General features: G+C 34.4%; 1 protein-coding gene across 1 annotated transcript in view; it reads right to left on the minus strand.

Annotated features, from left to right (window-relative positions):
- Window positions 1-39: 39 nt before the first annotated feature.
- The window catches only part of LOC106668955 (cadherin-23-like), a 36,383-nt gene continuing 19,017 nt past the window's right edge, over window positions 40-17,405 (minus strand). Inside the window, exons 2-27 of the mRNA XM_024229806.1 lie at window positions 13,421-13,728; window positions 13,086-13,336; window positions 12,790-13,011; window positions 12,532-12,726; window positions 12,296-12,431; window positions 11,937-12,184; window positions 11,622-11,877; window positions 11,366-11,559; window positions 11,130-11,304; window positions 9,135-9,357; window positions 8,722-8,942; window positions 8,519-8,660; window positions 8,327-8,457; window positions 7,979-8,253; window positions 7,807-7,920; window positions 7,567-7,740; window positions 7,389-7,499; window positions 7,136-7,319; window positions 6,836-7,062; window positions 3,931-4,233; window positions 3,688-3,874; window positions 2,605-2,624; window positions 729-916; window positions 544-667; window positions 163-287; window positions 40-103 (exon numbers count right to left, since the gene is read on the minus strand). Of these exons, the coding sequence (XP_024085574.1) occupies window positions 85-103; window positions 163-287; window positions 544-667; window positions 729-916; window positions 2,605-2,624; window positions 3,688-3,874; window positions 3,931-4,233; window positions 6,836-7,062; window positions 7,136-7,319; window positions 7,389-7,499; window positions 7,567-7,740; window positions 7,807-7,920; window positions 7,979-8,253; window positions 8,327-8,457; window positions 8,519-8,660; window positions 8,722-8,942; window positions 9,135-9,357; window positions 11,130-11,304; window positions 11,366-11,559; window positions 11,622-11,877; window positions 11,937-12,184; window positions 12,296-12,431; window positions 12,532-12,726; window positions 12,790-13,011; window positions 13,086-13,336; window positions 13,421-13,721 (4,746 nt within the window). The 5' untranslated portion in view covers window positions 13,722-13,728 and the 3' untranslated portion in view covers window positions 40-84. The remainder of the gene's footprint in view (window positions 104-162; window positions 288-543; window positions 668-728; window positions 917-2,604; window positions 2,625-3,687; window positions 3,875-3,930; window positions 4,234-6,835; window positions 7,063-7,135; window positions 7,320-7,388; window positions 7,500-7,566; window positions 7,741-7,806; window positions 7,921-7,978; window positions 8,254-8,326; window positions 8,458-8,518; window positions 8,661-8,721; window positions 8,943-9,134; window positions 9,358-11,129; window positions 11,305-11,365; window positions 11,560-11,621; window positions 11,878-11,936; window positions 12,185-12,295; window positions 12,432-12,531; window positions 12,727-12,789; window positions 13,012-13,085; window positions 13,337-13,420; window positions 13,729-17,405) is intronic.

Genomic DNA, 17,405 nt, shown 5'->3' on the forward strand with positions numbered 1-17,405 from the left:
ACTCATAAAATTTCACTATACTTAAAGCTTCCATATTTGATTCGTTCGAGCTTATGGCATCTTGCATGCAGTCTTGATTTATTATCACCTAATCCTATGCCATCTGTTATGAAAATAACACCATTAGACTGACAAAATAGGCACAACGATAATACTACTTACTTTTTGTATGAACAGCAAAGTACACATCCGGAGATCATTGATGCAATCCCGATAAAAGCTGCTATACCGAGCACACAGAGCTGCACCCAGGTGACTTCAGCGTGTGCTATTTGTGGAGCACATCTCTGATGGACAAACAATTATTAAAAACATTCTATGTAAATGGAACATTCCATTTGATTATTATTAAGAGTATTCAGTTAGTTTTATCAGCATAACTATATTTACAATTGATTATGAAATAAATCCTTTACTAACAAAGTGATAGACATGATATTTGAGTTACAAAATTAAAGATACAGAAAAATAAAAATAGAAAATGATTTGAAATAAACATACATAAACACAGGCTTTTAATTTTTTTTTCTTTTATAATCTCACCTCAACACCTTGCACATTGTACTTCCTGTAAATCTCTGCAATGTCTGGATTGTTCTGAGGGCTCATTAATTTTTCCGTTTCTTTGACATCAAACATGTGAGCCCCGACTAATTGAAAACATGAACTAGAAGAAAAAAAATGTGAGGCTTTTTCAATTTTGATAATTTATGTAATTTTAAAATTACATTGTAGCGCTAAAGTCAAGGCTGCCATCCTTTTTGGATAAAAACAGAGTATCATAAATATTGAGCGACGCTGGCAGTGCTAGCGTCTGCTCAACATCTTTTTTAAATTCAGCTAAATTCGCTCTGACTTCTCCAGGGGGTTGAGAAAATACAAATTTCAAAAGCCCTCGATCTCGCACGACGTATACCTACAAGTTATGAACATGAAATTGTGAGATTTTGCTCTGCTGTTTATGGAGTGATGATCTTGCAATTTGATCGATAATGATCATTTTGGTCTGTCTTTCCTTGCCTTCAGGGCCGGGGGTTTACAAACATTGTGTAAATTTAACAAAAACATTTAGTATGTGGGAAAAAGTGAATATATACAATGCATCCCTAACCAGTGAGATATTGCTGTTTTATATTTATATAAGTTGGATTTTGAAGGGCTGGGGAAGGAAGTCGGTATAGAAAAGACATTTTTGTGTAAGGAGTCGGCGTCTTTGAAGTTAAAAGAGCCGACGAAGGGGAAAAAACGTTGGCTATAAAATATATATATATATATTATTTGCTTTGTATAAATTCACTTTTTGCCACATCCTACATGTTTTTGTTAAATTTAAACAATGTTTATAAATCCCAGGCCCTGAAGATGATCTCCATAAAGATAGAAACGTTGGCACGATAAAGGAAATTTTTTTTCTGAAACCTACGTCACACCAGACCGCATCTCACGACTTCTGAATAACCATCGACAAACGGTCACTAATCACCACACAATTTAATAATTATCCCTTTTTCGGGATTTTCCAGTTAGGGAGAAACTAAATACGAGCTAGAAATTGCAAAAACCTTTACCTAAATTTAAACATATTGGTTTGTAATATTCATTCCATATGAAGATTAAGTCCCAAGATGGTTTTAAACTAGTGATGCAGAAATATAGAAAATGATATTTGAGTTAGAAAAATCAGAGATAGAGAAAGATAGAAATAGATAGACAGATAGATACATAGATAAATAGAAAGATAAATAGATAGGTAGGTAGGTAGATAGATAGATAGATAAATAGATAGATAGATAGATAGATAGATAGATAGATAGATAGATAGATAGATAGATAGATAGATAGATAGATAGAGAGAGAGAGAGAGAGAGAGAGAGAGAGAGAGAGTGTGTGTGAGTGTGAGAGAGAGTGATAAAATATTGTGTGCAATGCCCAGGCCGCAGTTATTAACCAATTTTGATGATTTTTTTTTTAAATCCAATCACTTGTTGGTCCAGTTGTCCCACAAACCTTGGAAATCATGTTGAACCAGCAGAGTGTCACTTATCTCCTCTCGCCGGTTTTTTTGAGCTATTCAAATGCGTTTTGGCACTAGACCAAACCATCATCAACTCAAATCTTGGGAATGTCGAATTTCATGATGGGAGGAGGGTTATTAACATATTACCAATATGTCTAAATTTAAATAAAGGTTTTTAAAACCACTACCTTCTTTTTAGTTTCTACCCTGACTGTTAAATCATGAAAGGGACAATTATTAAGTTGGTGAGACGATTATTAAATTGAATGAGACAATTATTAAATTGGTTGTAAAAATTGATTAATTTGGCTGAAAAATGCCATATTTACAGTTTTTCATCTTCTGAATGAAAAATGGCATTTAAGAAGGGTTGTTACGAAGCAAAGGGGTTTGTTAAAAAATATAACTAGCTAATGAGGTGATGAGAAGCAACCAGATAAAGCTAATCCAACGGGGTTAGGCAGATCAAACAGACCAAAATAATCAAATTGCAAACAATATATAATATAAAAATAATTTGTAACCTTTAAAACATAGTTTTTATTATTATTTTTAATTAATTTATTTATTTATTTTTATTTGCTCACCTTAAGATCCAATAAAAAACCTGTAAAAGTAAACAGAAAAGCAGATATAGAAATAGTGAAATAAAAACCGAAAAAACCACACAAATTCACGGACAACCCAATAACAAACGTAAAAATATAAAGGAAAAACACAGATGACAAAGAAAAAAGCTAGGATACATAAATAGACAAAATGAATGAAAGAGGAAAAACAACACCTACAATCAAATAAGATATAGGAACAGAAACAAAAACAACAACACAAGAAATGAATGTATGGAGCAGAATTCAACGAGCGACGTTGAAAAAAAATCATAACGTAACATAAGACCTTGCAAAAAAAGAAAAAGCGACGGCCAAAGCAGGAACCGAAACCACAACCTGCAGCTCAACGAGAGCCATAAAGACATCAAGAAGAAAAAAAAACACTAGAAAATTCAGCTGAAACCAATGAGTTACAAGCCCACTCAACACACTACTAAGGCTCAGCCCAACCAAGACAAGATAGAAAAAGTATAATCAAAGAAAATATACAACGAAAGCGAAACTAACAAAAAGTCCAAAAAAATGAAAAAATGAAAAATTATTTTAAAAAAAGTGTAATAAAAAAAGCACAAACGCATTAACATCAGAAAAAAAAGGTAAACACACGAGAAGAAACCGAAAAAAAGAAATGACAAATAAAACGCCGCAACAAGAAAACTAGAGCAAACAAAAACACAAAACCAACGAAAAATAACCAACAATATCAACCCCAAACTAAGAAATTGCAACACATATAACAATCAATAACACCAAATAAATAAAGAAGGTAAGAAGAGAAAAAAAAATAATAATAACAAAAAAACAAAAAAAAGGAAAAAAAAAAAAAAAGCGGCGCAGAAGAGAAGAAAGTACCCCACGAGAGCAACGAGACCACAACGCAACAAGTAGAAGAGAAGCGCAGCAACAAGAAGAACGTCAGGTCGAAGAACCCCCCTCACCACAACGACTTTTATATCAAAACAAAAAATCAAAAAAAAAAAAAAGATAAAAAGGGCAAAAGCACCACAAAAAAAAGAGAACATTTAATGTCTTATTAGAGTTGAAATTGTCTTGTAAAATATTTCATTTTGTACTTGCAGGAAAAAAAAATTGACAGTGATAAACTTTTATGATATAAATCCATACATGTAATTAAGTATCCAATTTTTGCATTATCTCCAACATCATCATCTTCTGCTCTAATCACTCCGACCTCTGTCCCCTCAGGAAGTTCCTCCTTGATTGTAAACTCCACAGGATCATCATCCTAAAAGAATTTTCAGTTAGTTATAAGCCGAAAAATAGCCCAAAACAATTACGTACAATTGATCTTTTAAATAACGGCTTGTTATCATCCACATCTGTGACACTTATATGAAGTTGCCTTGTCGCATGTTGTGGCACCATGCCTGAATCCTGTGCGACAAGGATGAGTGTGTAATTGCTCTTTATTTCCCTGTCCAAATGTTGTTTTGTTGTTATGAGACCAGTTACAGAATCAATGCTAAAAGCTTGTGAATCAGTTTCATCCGGCAGGAAGCTAAATCTAACCTGACCCTCTAGGGAATTTGGGTTGTCAGGATCAGAAGCTGTCACTCTAAAAACTGGTGATCCTATAGCTGAGTCCTATTACAAAAATCCATAGTTAAATTTCATTATAAAAAAACAAACAAATTTATTTGTTAAATTGGGTTGTAAAAAAACTCCACAGTGTTTTTCAACAATTTGTTTCTATCCCTCTTGTGTCTTGATGCAATGTCTGTTTATATAGACTCTATTATTATAGTTATCCATTTTCGTTTACACATACTGAAAAAGGATTACTTAATGTTTTTTTAGTTGTTAATTTCGTTTGACATCTCGCATTTTTGCAAGGTGCTTTGCTAGGATAAAATGAACAAAAAAAAGTACATTTTTGTCATTTTTAATCCTAGTTTGTATTAGCTCAAAGGGAAAAACTGAAGCTCAAAATGCTAGGAAAATGTATGATGTATAGGAGAAAGCACTAACCATAAATAGTTACAAAGTGCTTTGAAAGTACTTGAACCATTGATGATGACCAAATTCAAGCTTTTCTCATAAACAACCCACATTGAAAGACACAAAACATCGTAGAGACAGTTAACATATCTATCTATCACACAAGTCTGAGCATCGAATCAGAGCGATATATGGTTCCTTGTTGACAATTAATTGGACAGTATTTGGATTCCTTTCTAAAATGCAATGTAAACGATCCATTTTTAAAAAGCTTGATTATTGTGGGTTTCAATAGGTACTTTGAGGTTCAAACAGAAAAATCTTGAACAAAACAGTGACCCCCTGTTTACAACTCCAAAAGGTGGATCACATCCCAAGAAGGAAATGCATTTAGTGAAATTAGAAATAAGTGCTTTAATATAAGCTTTTTTCACCCAACAAAATCATTAATGCTAGTCCAATTAATTAAGGTTTTTAGTTAAGATAAAAAAGTCAGTGTTACGAGTGGGATTCGAACACACGACCTTCGGCTTGACACGCCGCTACACTACCACTTGAGCTATCGTGACTTCGATCTGATCGGGCACTAACTTCCAATTTCAACCCGACCTTTTGAATTTTCCCTCTTTTGGCAATTTTTCAAATGTGGTGTAATCTATTTGATTCTCGGCGACAAATGAAATGGCTACGGAGAGCTTTAGTGAAGTTTACTTCATTTTAATTCATTAAACTCACTATTTTTCGTGGTCCTTTTGACCAATTAATATCATTAAATTAATTGAGGTTTTTAGTTGAGATAAAAAAGTGAGTGTCACGAGCGAAATTCGAACCCACGACCTTCTGCTTGATACCCTACTACTTGAGCTCTCGTGACTTCGTTCCACTCGGGAACTAACTTCCCATCTCAACCCCACCTTTCGAATCCCGCCCATGACACTGACTTTTTTATCTCAACTAAAAACCTTAATTAATTGAATGTTATTAATTGGTCAATCTTACCACGAAAAATAGTGAGATTAATGAATTAAAATGAAGTATACTTCACTAAAGCTCTCCGTGGCCATTTCATTTTTCGCCGATTACAGGACATTTGAAAAATGGCAAAAAGGAGGGAAAATTCGAAAGATAGGTTGAGATCGGAAATTGGTGTCCGAGTGGATCGAAGTCACGATGGCTCAAGTGGTAGAGCAGCGGCGTATTTAGCCGAAGGTCGTGGGTTCGTATCCCGCTCGTGACACTGACTTTTTTATCTCAACTAAAAACCCTAATTAATAGAATGATATTAATTGGTCAAGCAGTGGACCATGAAAAATAGGAAATTAATGCTAGTGTTTTACTGCACACAATTGGAGCAATTAAAGTGATCAAGAACAACCTGCATTCGCAATCTAAAAGCGATTTGTTTTCTGCCAAGATAATGCTCGCCCCTACGCGTCTGCATGAACTGTTGTCCTGGTATGTTCTACCCCACCCACCATATTTGGCTAACATTGTCTGTTCAGATTTTCACTTATACTGGGCTCTGGTGAATTCAGTTAATGAACAAACTTTACTTTAATTGAGGACTGCAGAAGACACATCAAGGGGTTCGTCATCGCCCAAAAACTTGAAAAGTTCTGGGAAGACGGAATTACAAAATTACATTGAAGATGGCAACTGGTAGGCAAATGGTTCATACATTGTTGATTAAATTTGTTTACAAGTAAAAAATGCTAGTGAACAATGGTGGCCAAGTGGTTATGGCATCTCTAGGCTAGTTGATCCTGTGGTTGTGGGTTCAATTTTCACCTTCGCCTCTGGACTTTTTTTTCTAACGCCTCAGGGGACTAATAACTGGACAACATGTCAATCATCGATAATGCAAGGTCTGGGGTGTGATCAGAACTCAGCGACCATGAATTTGGTCCCAACCTCCTTCGAAAAGAGTTTCTTCGATGAAAGAACAGAGGAACACACAAAAGTTCACTGCTTTGACTAGCAATTTACTGTTCACTGTGGTACATTTTCAGTATCATTTGCCAGTGGTGTACAAAAGTGGTGCTTTGGTACACCACTGCTGAATACACTATTAAACACTCAATACATGTGTGGTGAACTCCCACAATAGAACCAAGAAGGAGAGTAATAAGCTCTATAGAGCTGCATTGCTTAGGGGAACTCCTCCAGTTTTTGGTATTCACCAAAATAACATTTTAAAAAATTAATTTTTTTTAAAATTCTTCATAACATTTTATGAAATGATATTTACCTCAGATATATATGCCATTTCATTGAGGGTTGGATGAAGAAACATTGGAATGCCATCATTTGTGACAACATCGCCGATGAAAATTCTAACTGGCACATCAGAAAACAAGCTAGGCTCCCCATGATCTAGTGCCCTTGCTGTTATTACATAAGATTCTGCTCTCCCTTTCCCAGTCAGTGGCATATTTGTTACAATTTCTCCAGTTGTTTTGTTTATTTTAAATAGTCCTGAATAATAAGAGAAAAAGACAAAAACATAAATAGCACAACTACATAAAGTATAGTGAGTTCTGTTTAATACCTGCTGCTTCAGGCTGGTCGACAATTTCATATTCTACCAACCCCCATGCTCCACTGTCAAAATCGATAGCTGAAATATTAAGCACGGAAGTACCCTGGAGTACATTTTCTAACACCACTGCTGAATACTCTTCCATTTCAAACAATGGCTTGTTATCATTTATATCTAGCACTTCAATAACAATCTATAAATAGACAATTAATTATTAATAAAATTTACATATTGGTTTAATAATGCAAAACTAATTAATTACAGGGACAGAACTTCTTCTTTGGTTTGCTCCACCTTGTGGGGTATCAGCAGCAAATGCGACAAGTTGCATTGTGTCCTGTTTCTCTCTGTCTATTGTCCCATTTCCAGAAACCTATAATATTATTTTTTATTAAATTATTTTGTCCTATTCATGACACATTTGATAAGATCATGTTTACAGTGATTGTCCCAGAATTTGGATCAATGCTAAATAAAGCGGCATTTTCACCACTTAAAGAATATTTTATATCTCCATAGCCTAAGGTGGTATTGAACTCATCTCCATCGACTGCTTTAACATTCAACACAATAGTCCCTTTAGCTGCTGATTCATAAATCTGCCCTTTATAATGCTATAAAAAATTAAATTTTAGTAAATATTTAACATAAATATGTTAAAGGTGATTTAATAAAATTACAGTTTTTTCAAACTGAGGAGTGTTATCGTTTATGTCTTCAATGTTTAAATGGACTTGTGCAATACTTGACCGTTGACCATCTGCTGATGTCGCCTCGACTCTAAATGAAATAGTCTAAACAAAAAACAAAAATTATAATTTAATTTTATTATTATATCTTAAAAAATTTCACCTTGTCCAGCATCGATTCGTAGTCAATTTTTTTCAGAGTGACAATACTTCCTCCACTGTCCATGCTGATTGATGGTGGAATTGGTGGTATCAAACTGAATCTTGTTAATGGAAAATTATTAGTAGGGTCAATTCCTGATAACGTGAATATTGGGCTTCCTGCTGGTTTTTCCTCCTGAAAACTGATGTTGATGATGGGCTCAAAAGGTGTCCAGCCACCCACAGTGAATTTAGGATTTTGCTCATCATAAGCTTGAATGTACAAGGTGACTTCAACTAACAACAAAAAATATTTCTTCTTCCATTCTTTTATTAAATTCATATGTATTTGTGAAACTATAATTTTCACCTTCAGTCCTTTGATTGTCAGGGTTAACAACAGCATTTTTGTCTTTTGCTCCAACTTTCAGGATAATTACAGCTGCTGCTTGGTGGCTCAAATGAGAGTTTACTTTTATTTCTCCTGTGCTTGAATTGATCCTGAAAAATAAAAATTAACATGAACATACAATCATCCTAATGTATTTCAAATTCTACTTACACAAAAGCATGTTCAAAATCATAAGCGCTTCCTTTCAGAACAGGAACTCCAGTTTTGTGCATTGCTCTTACATCAATGATGCTATATTCTATATCTGCATCATGATCACTATCTATAGCTTTCACCATAACGACAGTCTTCCCTTTAAAAAAATTATAAAATTATTTTTATAATTATGTTTTCAGATGCCATCATCGCATTACCTATATCGGACTTTTCAGAAATATGTCGGACATAATTTGAGTCAGGAAGAAAATAAGGAGCTTTATTGTTTATGTCTAATATGTTTACAGTGACTGTCGTTTGTGCAGTTTCTCGTATAGGAGCACCACTATCCACTGCTAGTACTGTAACAGCATACCTCATTGTTTTCGTAACATCTGGGTCAAGAATTGCTGCCTTTGCAACTGTTATTACACCAGAGCTAAAGATAAAATAAAATTACTTAGCTTAAACTAGAGAGATTTATCAGTGTGGTCTGTGAGGTGATGAACCCTTAATTTGGGCGTTACTGATCATTTTGGTCAGCCTATCCTTGCTGGGTTTACATGTGACCACTAATGACCAAATTACATTATATAAAATGTTTAAAAATAAGTTTATTTTAACAACTTGCCTCTGGTTTATTTGAAAGTTGTCAGCTCCATTTGAAAGCTTATAGTGTACAGCTGAATTGGGACCATCAGGGTCTGTCGCTCTCACTGTCACTAAAACATCTCCCTCTTTTGCTGTCTCAGGAAGGGTCACATTATATGGCACACCTCGGAAAACTGGTCTCTGGTTCCCTGGCACTCCCACACGGATAAAGACAGGGACATCAGCATGAAATGGTGGCACTCCTGTAATAAATTAGACATAAAATATGTTGGCTTTTAGTGCACTTTTAGCATCAGAGGGATGAATCATGGAGGTTAAGCCTGCTTTTTCATTACTCTCTTTGTACAGTCAATTCTGGATAATTCAAAACTGAAGGGTCTCGAACAATAAGTTCATCAAGATGTTCAAATAATCAAGAGGAAAGAAAAATATGAAGAGTGGATGTGCATTTTTACAATTTATTAATTAAACTGAACATACATAAAACATAAAAATAATAAAAAAAGAGGAAATAGATCAACTGTAAAATTGAACGTTGTTATGCATTATTAAAAAAATTCATGAAGAGGTTTGTGTTTCAGTGTGGTGTGGTATCCAAATTCGGATTTTCTATCAGTACAGCTACTATAACTAAATACTGACTCTATAAAGATGCTGAACCAAACATCTGTTCCCCGCTATCAAATAATAAAACAAACATATCCAAACTGTGCAGGTTAAAACAACCTCACTCTTTCAATTAATTTATTAATAATTTGTGTTCAAATGTTCAAATTATTACTTTTGACTTTGGTTCGAGTTTGACGTAACTATTGGTTCTTTAAATTCACTAATTTTCGTGGTTCGTGAGACCAATTATTGTCATTCAATTAAATAAGGTTTTTAGTTGAGATAAAAAAGTCAGTGTCACGAGTGGGATTCGAACCCACGACCTTCGGCTTGATAAGGCTTGATAATTGATACTCTACCACTACCTATCCGCTCGGGCACTAACTTCCCGTCTCAACCCCACCTTTTGAATTTTCCCTCCTTTTTGCCATTTTTCAAATGTCGTGTAATCTATTTGATTCTCGGCGACAAATGAGATGGCTACGAAGAGCGTTAGTGAAGTATACTTCATTTTAACTCACTAAATTCACTAATTTTCGTAGTCAGCTTGACCAATTAAAATATCATTCAATTAATTATAGTTTTTAGTTGAGATAAAAAAGCTAGTGCCCGAGCGGATTGACGTCACGATAGCTCACGGTAGGTAGTGGTAGAGTAGCGGCGTATCAAGCCGAAGGTCGTGGGTTCGAATCCCGCTCGTGACACTGACATTTTTATCCCAACTAAAAACCTTAATTAATTGAATGCCATTAATTGGTCAGGCGGACCACGAAAATTAGCCAATTTAATGAATTAAAATGAAGTATACTTCACTAAAGCTCTCCATAGCCATCTCATTTGTCGCCGAGAATCCAATAGATTACACGCCATTTGAAAAATGGCAAAAAGGAGGGAAAATTCAAAAGGTGGGGTTGAGATGGGAAGTTAGTGCCCGATCAGATCGAAGTCACGATAGCTCAAGTGGTAGAGGAGCAGCGTATCAAGCCGAAAGTCGGTGGTTCGAATCCCGCTCGTGACACTGACTTTTTTTATCTCAACTAAAAACCTTAATAATTGAACTATTGGTTCTGTTCTGTCCAATTTGATTTTTGTGTTTCTGATTTTGTATATAACGGGAATTATGTAAATCGAATGTATGTTTTCACATTTATTCGTCTAAATAGGCATGGACTGGCTAATTGATAAAACTTTAATTTACAATATTCTGTAAGTATCTAATTTGAATGAAAGGGGTCCTTACTCACGGACACCAGTAATCATGCTGAAGGAGTCAGTACAGACTTTTACAGTTTAGTTGAACATTTATAGTATTAATAATCTTAAAATAAATCTTACATTAGCAAAATCTTCTCCATTATTAAGTAATGTGTTTTTATTTTATATAAAATAATAATCTTGAATTTACCGTCGTCAAATGCTCTGATCATCAATTCATATTGTCCTCTTGAAGTATGCTCTGAACTTACAGGACTCAAGATAAGGATTTCACCAGTATTTTCATTCAGGCCCAGAACATCAGAGTTGCTTGTGAGAATTTTGTACCTCAACTTGCTTTCATTGTCTTTATCAGCATCCAAAGCCTTTGGATATTAATTATTAAATCAGGCAATTTTATTTACTTATATGTTTTTCTCTTCTTACCCTTATGAAAAATTGCGGCTGAAAACTTGTAGCACCTTCTCTGACAGTCCTCTGATATTGTGGCATTTCCCATATCGGTGGGTTATCATTTACATCAGTTAAAGTTACCAGAACTGCGACTGTACTTACTCTGCCGCCTCCATCTTTTGCCTCGAGGCTCAGAGAGTAGGATTTTTGTTTTTCATAATCCACCTCTAAAAATTAATTCATTATTTTTTTTTTAAAATCAACATGCTGAATCACCAAGTGTGCTTACTGTTTGAAAGGTATAAATTTCCAGTTTTTGGATTTGTACTGAATTTGTTAGTTCCGAAACCTCTTAGTGAATAAGTGATGGTCCCAAATTCACCACTGTCGATATCTGAAGCAGTAATGTTTGCTATCATAGAGCCTACTGTGAAGTTTTCTGGTATAGTAAAGCTATAGCTAGATTGGTTGAAAATAGGCGAATTGTCATTTGCATCGAGAATATTCACAACAACTTCACTGGAAGAAACTTCAAAACTTTCGCCCTAAAATTTATTTTCAAACAATTATTGATTAAAAAAATGAGAGATATTTTTCCTAATACCTGTTTTGTCTGCACCAAAGCGGAGATTGTAAATTGGACTTGTTTTACACCAGTGTCAAAATCAAAACTGGTGTTGTCCTTTAGCCTTACAACGACTGGTGTCCTGCCGTAAGCTGATTCAGGTTCTACCATAAACCACTGAACAGCTCTTCTGTCTTGCGATTTTAGTTGTAGAGTATAGTGGGCATTTTCACCTAAATCATCATCAGAAACAACCATATTGAGCCCAGGAAGTGGTGTCCCTAAACCTAAAAATATAATTACAATACTTATTTAAAAAAATTCACATTCAATTTTTGGCATATTGTGTATAGAAATCAAGATAATTATATGTTATATATATTTTAATGATGTATTACCAATATCTTCAGAAACATTTATGTTAAAATATCGTTCATTAAATTTTGGTATTTGATCATCCACGTCTGTGATCACAATTGTAACTCTCTCGTGGCTGAAATCTCCAGGCAATTCATTATTAATCAGTTCTGTTGCCTAAAATATTTACAAATCAATGTTATTAGTTCAAATAAAACATTTTATTTGTCATTTATAACATATAATTAAAGTTTAATTTATAAAAAAGGTTATGTACCACAACATCAAAGGTGTAAACTCCACCGTTTTGTAAGATTAAAGGATGCTCCCTATCAATTGGGACGTGACTAGTTATAAGGTTGTTCCTAGACATTTTAAAGTAGCCTAGTTCGTCGCCCTCAAGGGACAAAATGACAGTCCTTGAGTCGCCCAAGTCACCATCTTTTGCCTTGACCTGAAGTACTTGATAACCCTAACAAATTATAAATATAAATTATTATATATTATTTTCAGGCAAAATATTATCAAGTTGTACCGGTGAAGTGTTTTCCTGCAGTGTTGCTGAGTAAGGTGCGTTAAGAAAAACTGGAGGCTGATCTTGAATGTCCTTCACACTGATCGCAATTGTTGCCATTGCATGCAAAGGCTTGTCTTTATTATTATCACTAGCTCTTAAAGACAAGCTGTAAGATGATACTTGCTCAAAATCAAGCGCTTTCTTGAGCACAAGGACTCCTTTGTAATTTCCCTCACTTATCTAAAAAAAAAACCTCCCCCATTTAAGACTTTGCCAAAGAAAATTTTAAAGAAAACTTAAATAATACGGCATACTTTTTCTGTGGTGATGGAAAATGTGTCACATCCTCCAGATATACAAGAAAGTGTTATTTCAGCATTGTGCCCTGAATCAGCATCGACGACAGTTATATTGGAAAAAACTTCTGAGCCGGGTTTCGTATTTTCCATCAGAACGACTGAATACGGTCTTCCGAGAAATTCTGGAGAATTGTCGTTGACATCTAGAACTGGGATCTCTCTTCTCAGAGAGACAGTATTTGGCTCAGCTCCTCCTACAGACTCATCTGCAAATATTTATATTCTTTTAATTAACAAAAATACGTTTTATTTTATTAACTAAATTAGTTTTATTTGATTTAAATAATTACCAGTGATGCTGATGATGACTTCAAGGATATCTTCCACCTCCCTGTCAAGTGGTTTGACCAACGAGACGATTCCTGATATCCTGTCCACTTGAAAGTGCTGTCCACTGATTGAATAGTGAACAGGAGATCCTTCTGGGTCTATTCCCTGGAGTCTATATACTGGTGCACCAACCTGGCTGTCTTCGAGCAAAGCGAACCGGCTCATGTCTCCTCCAGGCAGGAACTGTGGCGCGCTGTTGACTGCAGCCTGGACCAAGGGTGTGAACAGCCATAGCACACCACTGACCGCAGCAATTAACATATTTACACTAAAAACAATACACAAAATAAATATCAAATAGCTTAGCTAGCTACAATAGCTTAACTACAATAATTTAATAAAATTGCTTACCATAAATTACAAAGTATGCAATACAATCATCAGAATTATTATAATCAAACATAATGTTTTTGCCTTTCAATGATATTGAAACTTTGGGACACAGTTTACCAATGATAATGTTGGATATTTTTGCAACATATTTAAGTTTTGTGTTAGGAACCTTGCTAGTCAAAATTGAAATTTTATCTGTTAGATGGCTTCAAACTTTTCTTTGTAGTTGAGAATTTTAGATATTAAACTTCATAAAATGTCATGCTCTTGTGATTTTTATGTAGCTAGAAAAAATAACGGTATAAATTACCTCGACAATCCCTAAAACTGACATTTACAGAAAAATCAACAATGACAATGACAGATCACCCCCACCGACATAAAATGGCAGCATCAAAAATATTTGTCTGCCACAAAAGAAAAATATGAAAACGAACTAAAAACAATAAAAAAATTAGCACAAAACAACAGCAACAAAACCAACAGGGACAACAAAACACACACACATCCAAAACAAAACGACATCACAAAAAATGTCATTTAGGGAAAGAAACGTACACACCAAGGAATCTAACAGAAATTATGCAGACCCAACACTGAAGATGGCGAATTCCGAACGAACCTGACAGACCAACACAAAGATAGGTAAATACTCAACAACCCAATTTAAAATTTTGTGTACTGAGTCTTTTATAATTAAATTTTAATTTGATAAATTTTCAATCCTGAAGATCCTGAAAAAGACAACGCTGAAATCATTTTTGGATGGAAAGTTATTATTTAATTAACCAATTTGTAGAATATAAAAAGTAAGTAAAAGTAACTTTTTTCATATATTAGGACTATACACTTTTTTCAGAGTACATAAGAAAAGAGGAGTTTTGACTATTTTAAATATAAATTTTTGTTTCCAGTTGGATACTGGCCAGCTTCAAATAATCAACAAAAGTGATATAAAGGGTAAAAATTCCTGTGATTAGCGTGAAGTCCATACAAATTGGTATTTGGATAAAATTTTTTCCAGATATGTTAAAATCATTTGAACGTGTCTACGGATAACTAGAAAGTTGAAGAGATGTCACAAGCAAAAATTTCTATTTCGAACAATTTGCGTTTTCCTCTGGTTGGCACATCTATTGTGTCATTGTTCTATGTCATTTATTTCTGTTTATAATGCATTTTTTCCTTGTAAAGTCACGAATATTTTCAACAAAATTATCTTAGCCGTGTTTACAATTTAGCGTTTTATTTATCCCTCTTTCTTTATATATTTGGGAGTTGAGTCTTGCAATCTTGTTCCTCTCAAAATTGATTATAACACTGTTTCTGAAAATTGGGTGTGAATCACAACTGCGGTACAATTCTGCTTTTATAACGTACAATGTACGATTGCGGTTGTAAAAATTGCACCTTTTGACCCCCCTGCAGGAAATTCATCGATTCACTCTTAGAAGGCATTCGACCACAAATTTGAATTGAACGGGGTTTCATCTGCGTACACTGTCTTGCACGGGCCGAGCAGCTGCCTTCGTTTTGTCCGATTGTTTTCTAATTTTGTCATACATGACGTAGAAGGCTTCACCACGGGCTTTTCACGAAAGCTGTGCGCAAAATACAAATCGCTAGGAAACAATGGTCACGGGGCCCGGGCTAGAAAGGGAAGCCGAATTCATTCTCGCGTGCTTCTTCACGCATGGTACATTTACGTAATGAGACAACAAGCTACTCGTAAATTGCTCAAAAAGACGTCAAGCAAAACACTTAATCAGATTTATTTTAATAAAATCTGAAAGTTTCTTTAATATATAGTGTTTAATAGAAAAGAAGTTTAAGTTATTTTTTTAATATTTTTCTGTTCCATGTATCAGTTATGTCGCTTCTACCCAGTTTCATATTTTGATCCGTCTGTGTGCCCAGGGAAATACGAGTTCAGCATTTACGTTATGACTCATTTGGAATTCACTGATAGTTTCGAAGTATTCTGCGTTGTATATTAGTAATTGATTGAATTTAATCGAACTTAATTGAGGTGCAAGCTCATACAATAAGGTAGTTGGAAGTGGGATTTTTTGTTGCTACAAAATCTTTTTATCAATAATATTCGGTCAATGTGGCCAACTTTGTTATAAGAGGGTTTGTTAATATTCTTCACGCGAGAATTTTTCCTTCCCCGTACCCAGTGGACCAGTTTTTTATTCCACTTGAAGTGAGGGAGAGGGAGATGAAGAATGAGTGAGAGAGAGAGGGAGAGAGAGAGAGAGAGTGAGAGAGTGAGAGAATGAGAGAGTGAAAGAGTGAGAGAGTGGAAGAACGGGTGAAAAATTAATGTAATAAAAATAAAAATAATTGAATAAATGGTAGGACTGAAGAAATATAGTTTTAATTTTTTAATTTTAAGCCTCATACGTAGCCACCCAGGAGGGCGCGCAACAAATATACTATATACATACTATAAAGTATGTACGCGTTATTGTATATTATGTCTTTCTCACTATTCACACANTTAATGTGGCCAACTTTGTTATAAGAGGGTTTGTTAATATTCTTCACGCGAGAATTTTTTCTTCCCGTACCCAATGGACCAGTTTTTGATTCCACTTGAAGTGAGATTTATTTGTAGCGAGGGAGAGGGAGATGAAGAACGAGTGAGAAAGAGAGAGAGTGAGAGGGAGGGAGGGGAGGGAGAGAGAGAGAGGGAGAGGGAGAGAGAGAGAGAGAGAGAGTGAGAGAGAGAGAGAGAGAGAGGAGAGAGAGAGTGAGAGGAGAGAGAGAGGGGGGAGAGAGAGAGCATTGTTTAAATTTTACAAATACATGTAGGATGTGAGAAAAAATGATTTTATACAATGCTAGAAAATTTTAGAATTTAAAAAAACATTGAATTTATACAATGCTAGAAAATTTTAGAATTTAAAAAAAATTGAATTTATACAATGCTAGAAAATTTTAGATTTAAAAAAGAATGAATTCATGCAATACTAGAAAATGTTAGATTCCATCCAAAGGATTAGTACTCACTCAAAGTGTTTGTTTTCCATGCTTATATAACCCAGGCCCTGAAGATGATCTCAATAAAGGTTGAAACGTTGGCACGATAAAGAAAATATTTTTCTAATACCTACATCACACCAGACCGCATCTCACGATCTCCGAATAATTATTTATTTAAAGTTTAATTAATTATACTTTTTAATATTATTTAGAGTTGATTTACATTATTTATTTAAAAGAATGCGAATAAGGAATGACAATTATCACATGTGTCTTTGGTTTCGCAAGTCTTTCTTTAGTGGGTTTTAATAGAGTTTTGAATAGTGATAAGTTGGTGGTAATACTAAACAACGAATTTATTACTTTAGTAAATGATTTCTTCAATTTTTTTAGTGATTATTAAAAAATACATTTTCGTGAATTTTCTCCACCTACCGTAACATTTACCAAATGTTTGCACCATTTTTAGATTTAGCACAGAATTTCCCCTTAGATTATTCGATTTTTGCTCTAAAAATCGCCGGTCAATAGCCATCTGGTATTTTATTATTTAGTTTTCAATTTATTACATATTGTAAATAATAATTACAGATTGTAATCAAAATATAAAAAAAATTATTCTTT

Source organism: Cimex lectularius, unplaced genomic scaffold (assembly GCF_000648675.2).
Source record: "Cimex lectularius strain Harlan isolate CLEC.00 unplaced genomic scaffold, Clec_2.1 scaffold247, whole genome shotgun sequence".
NCBI classification, from domain to species: domain Eukaryota; kingdom Metazoa; phylum Arthropoda; class Insecta; order Hemiptera; family Cimicidae; genus Cimex; species Cimex lectularius.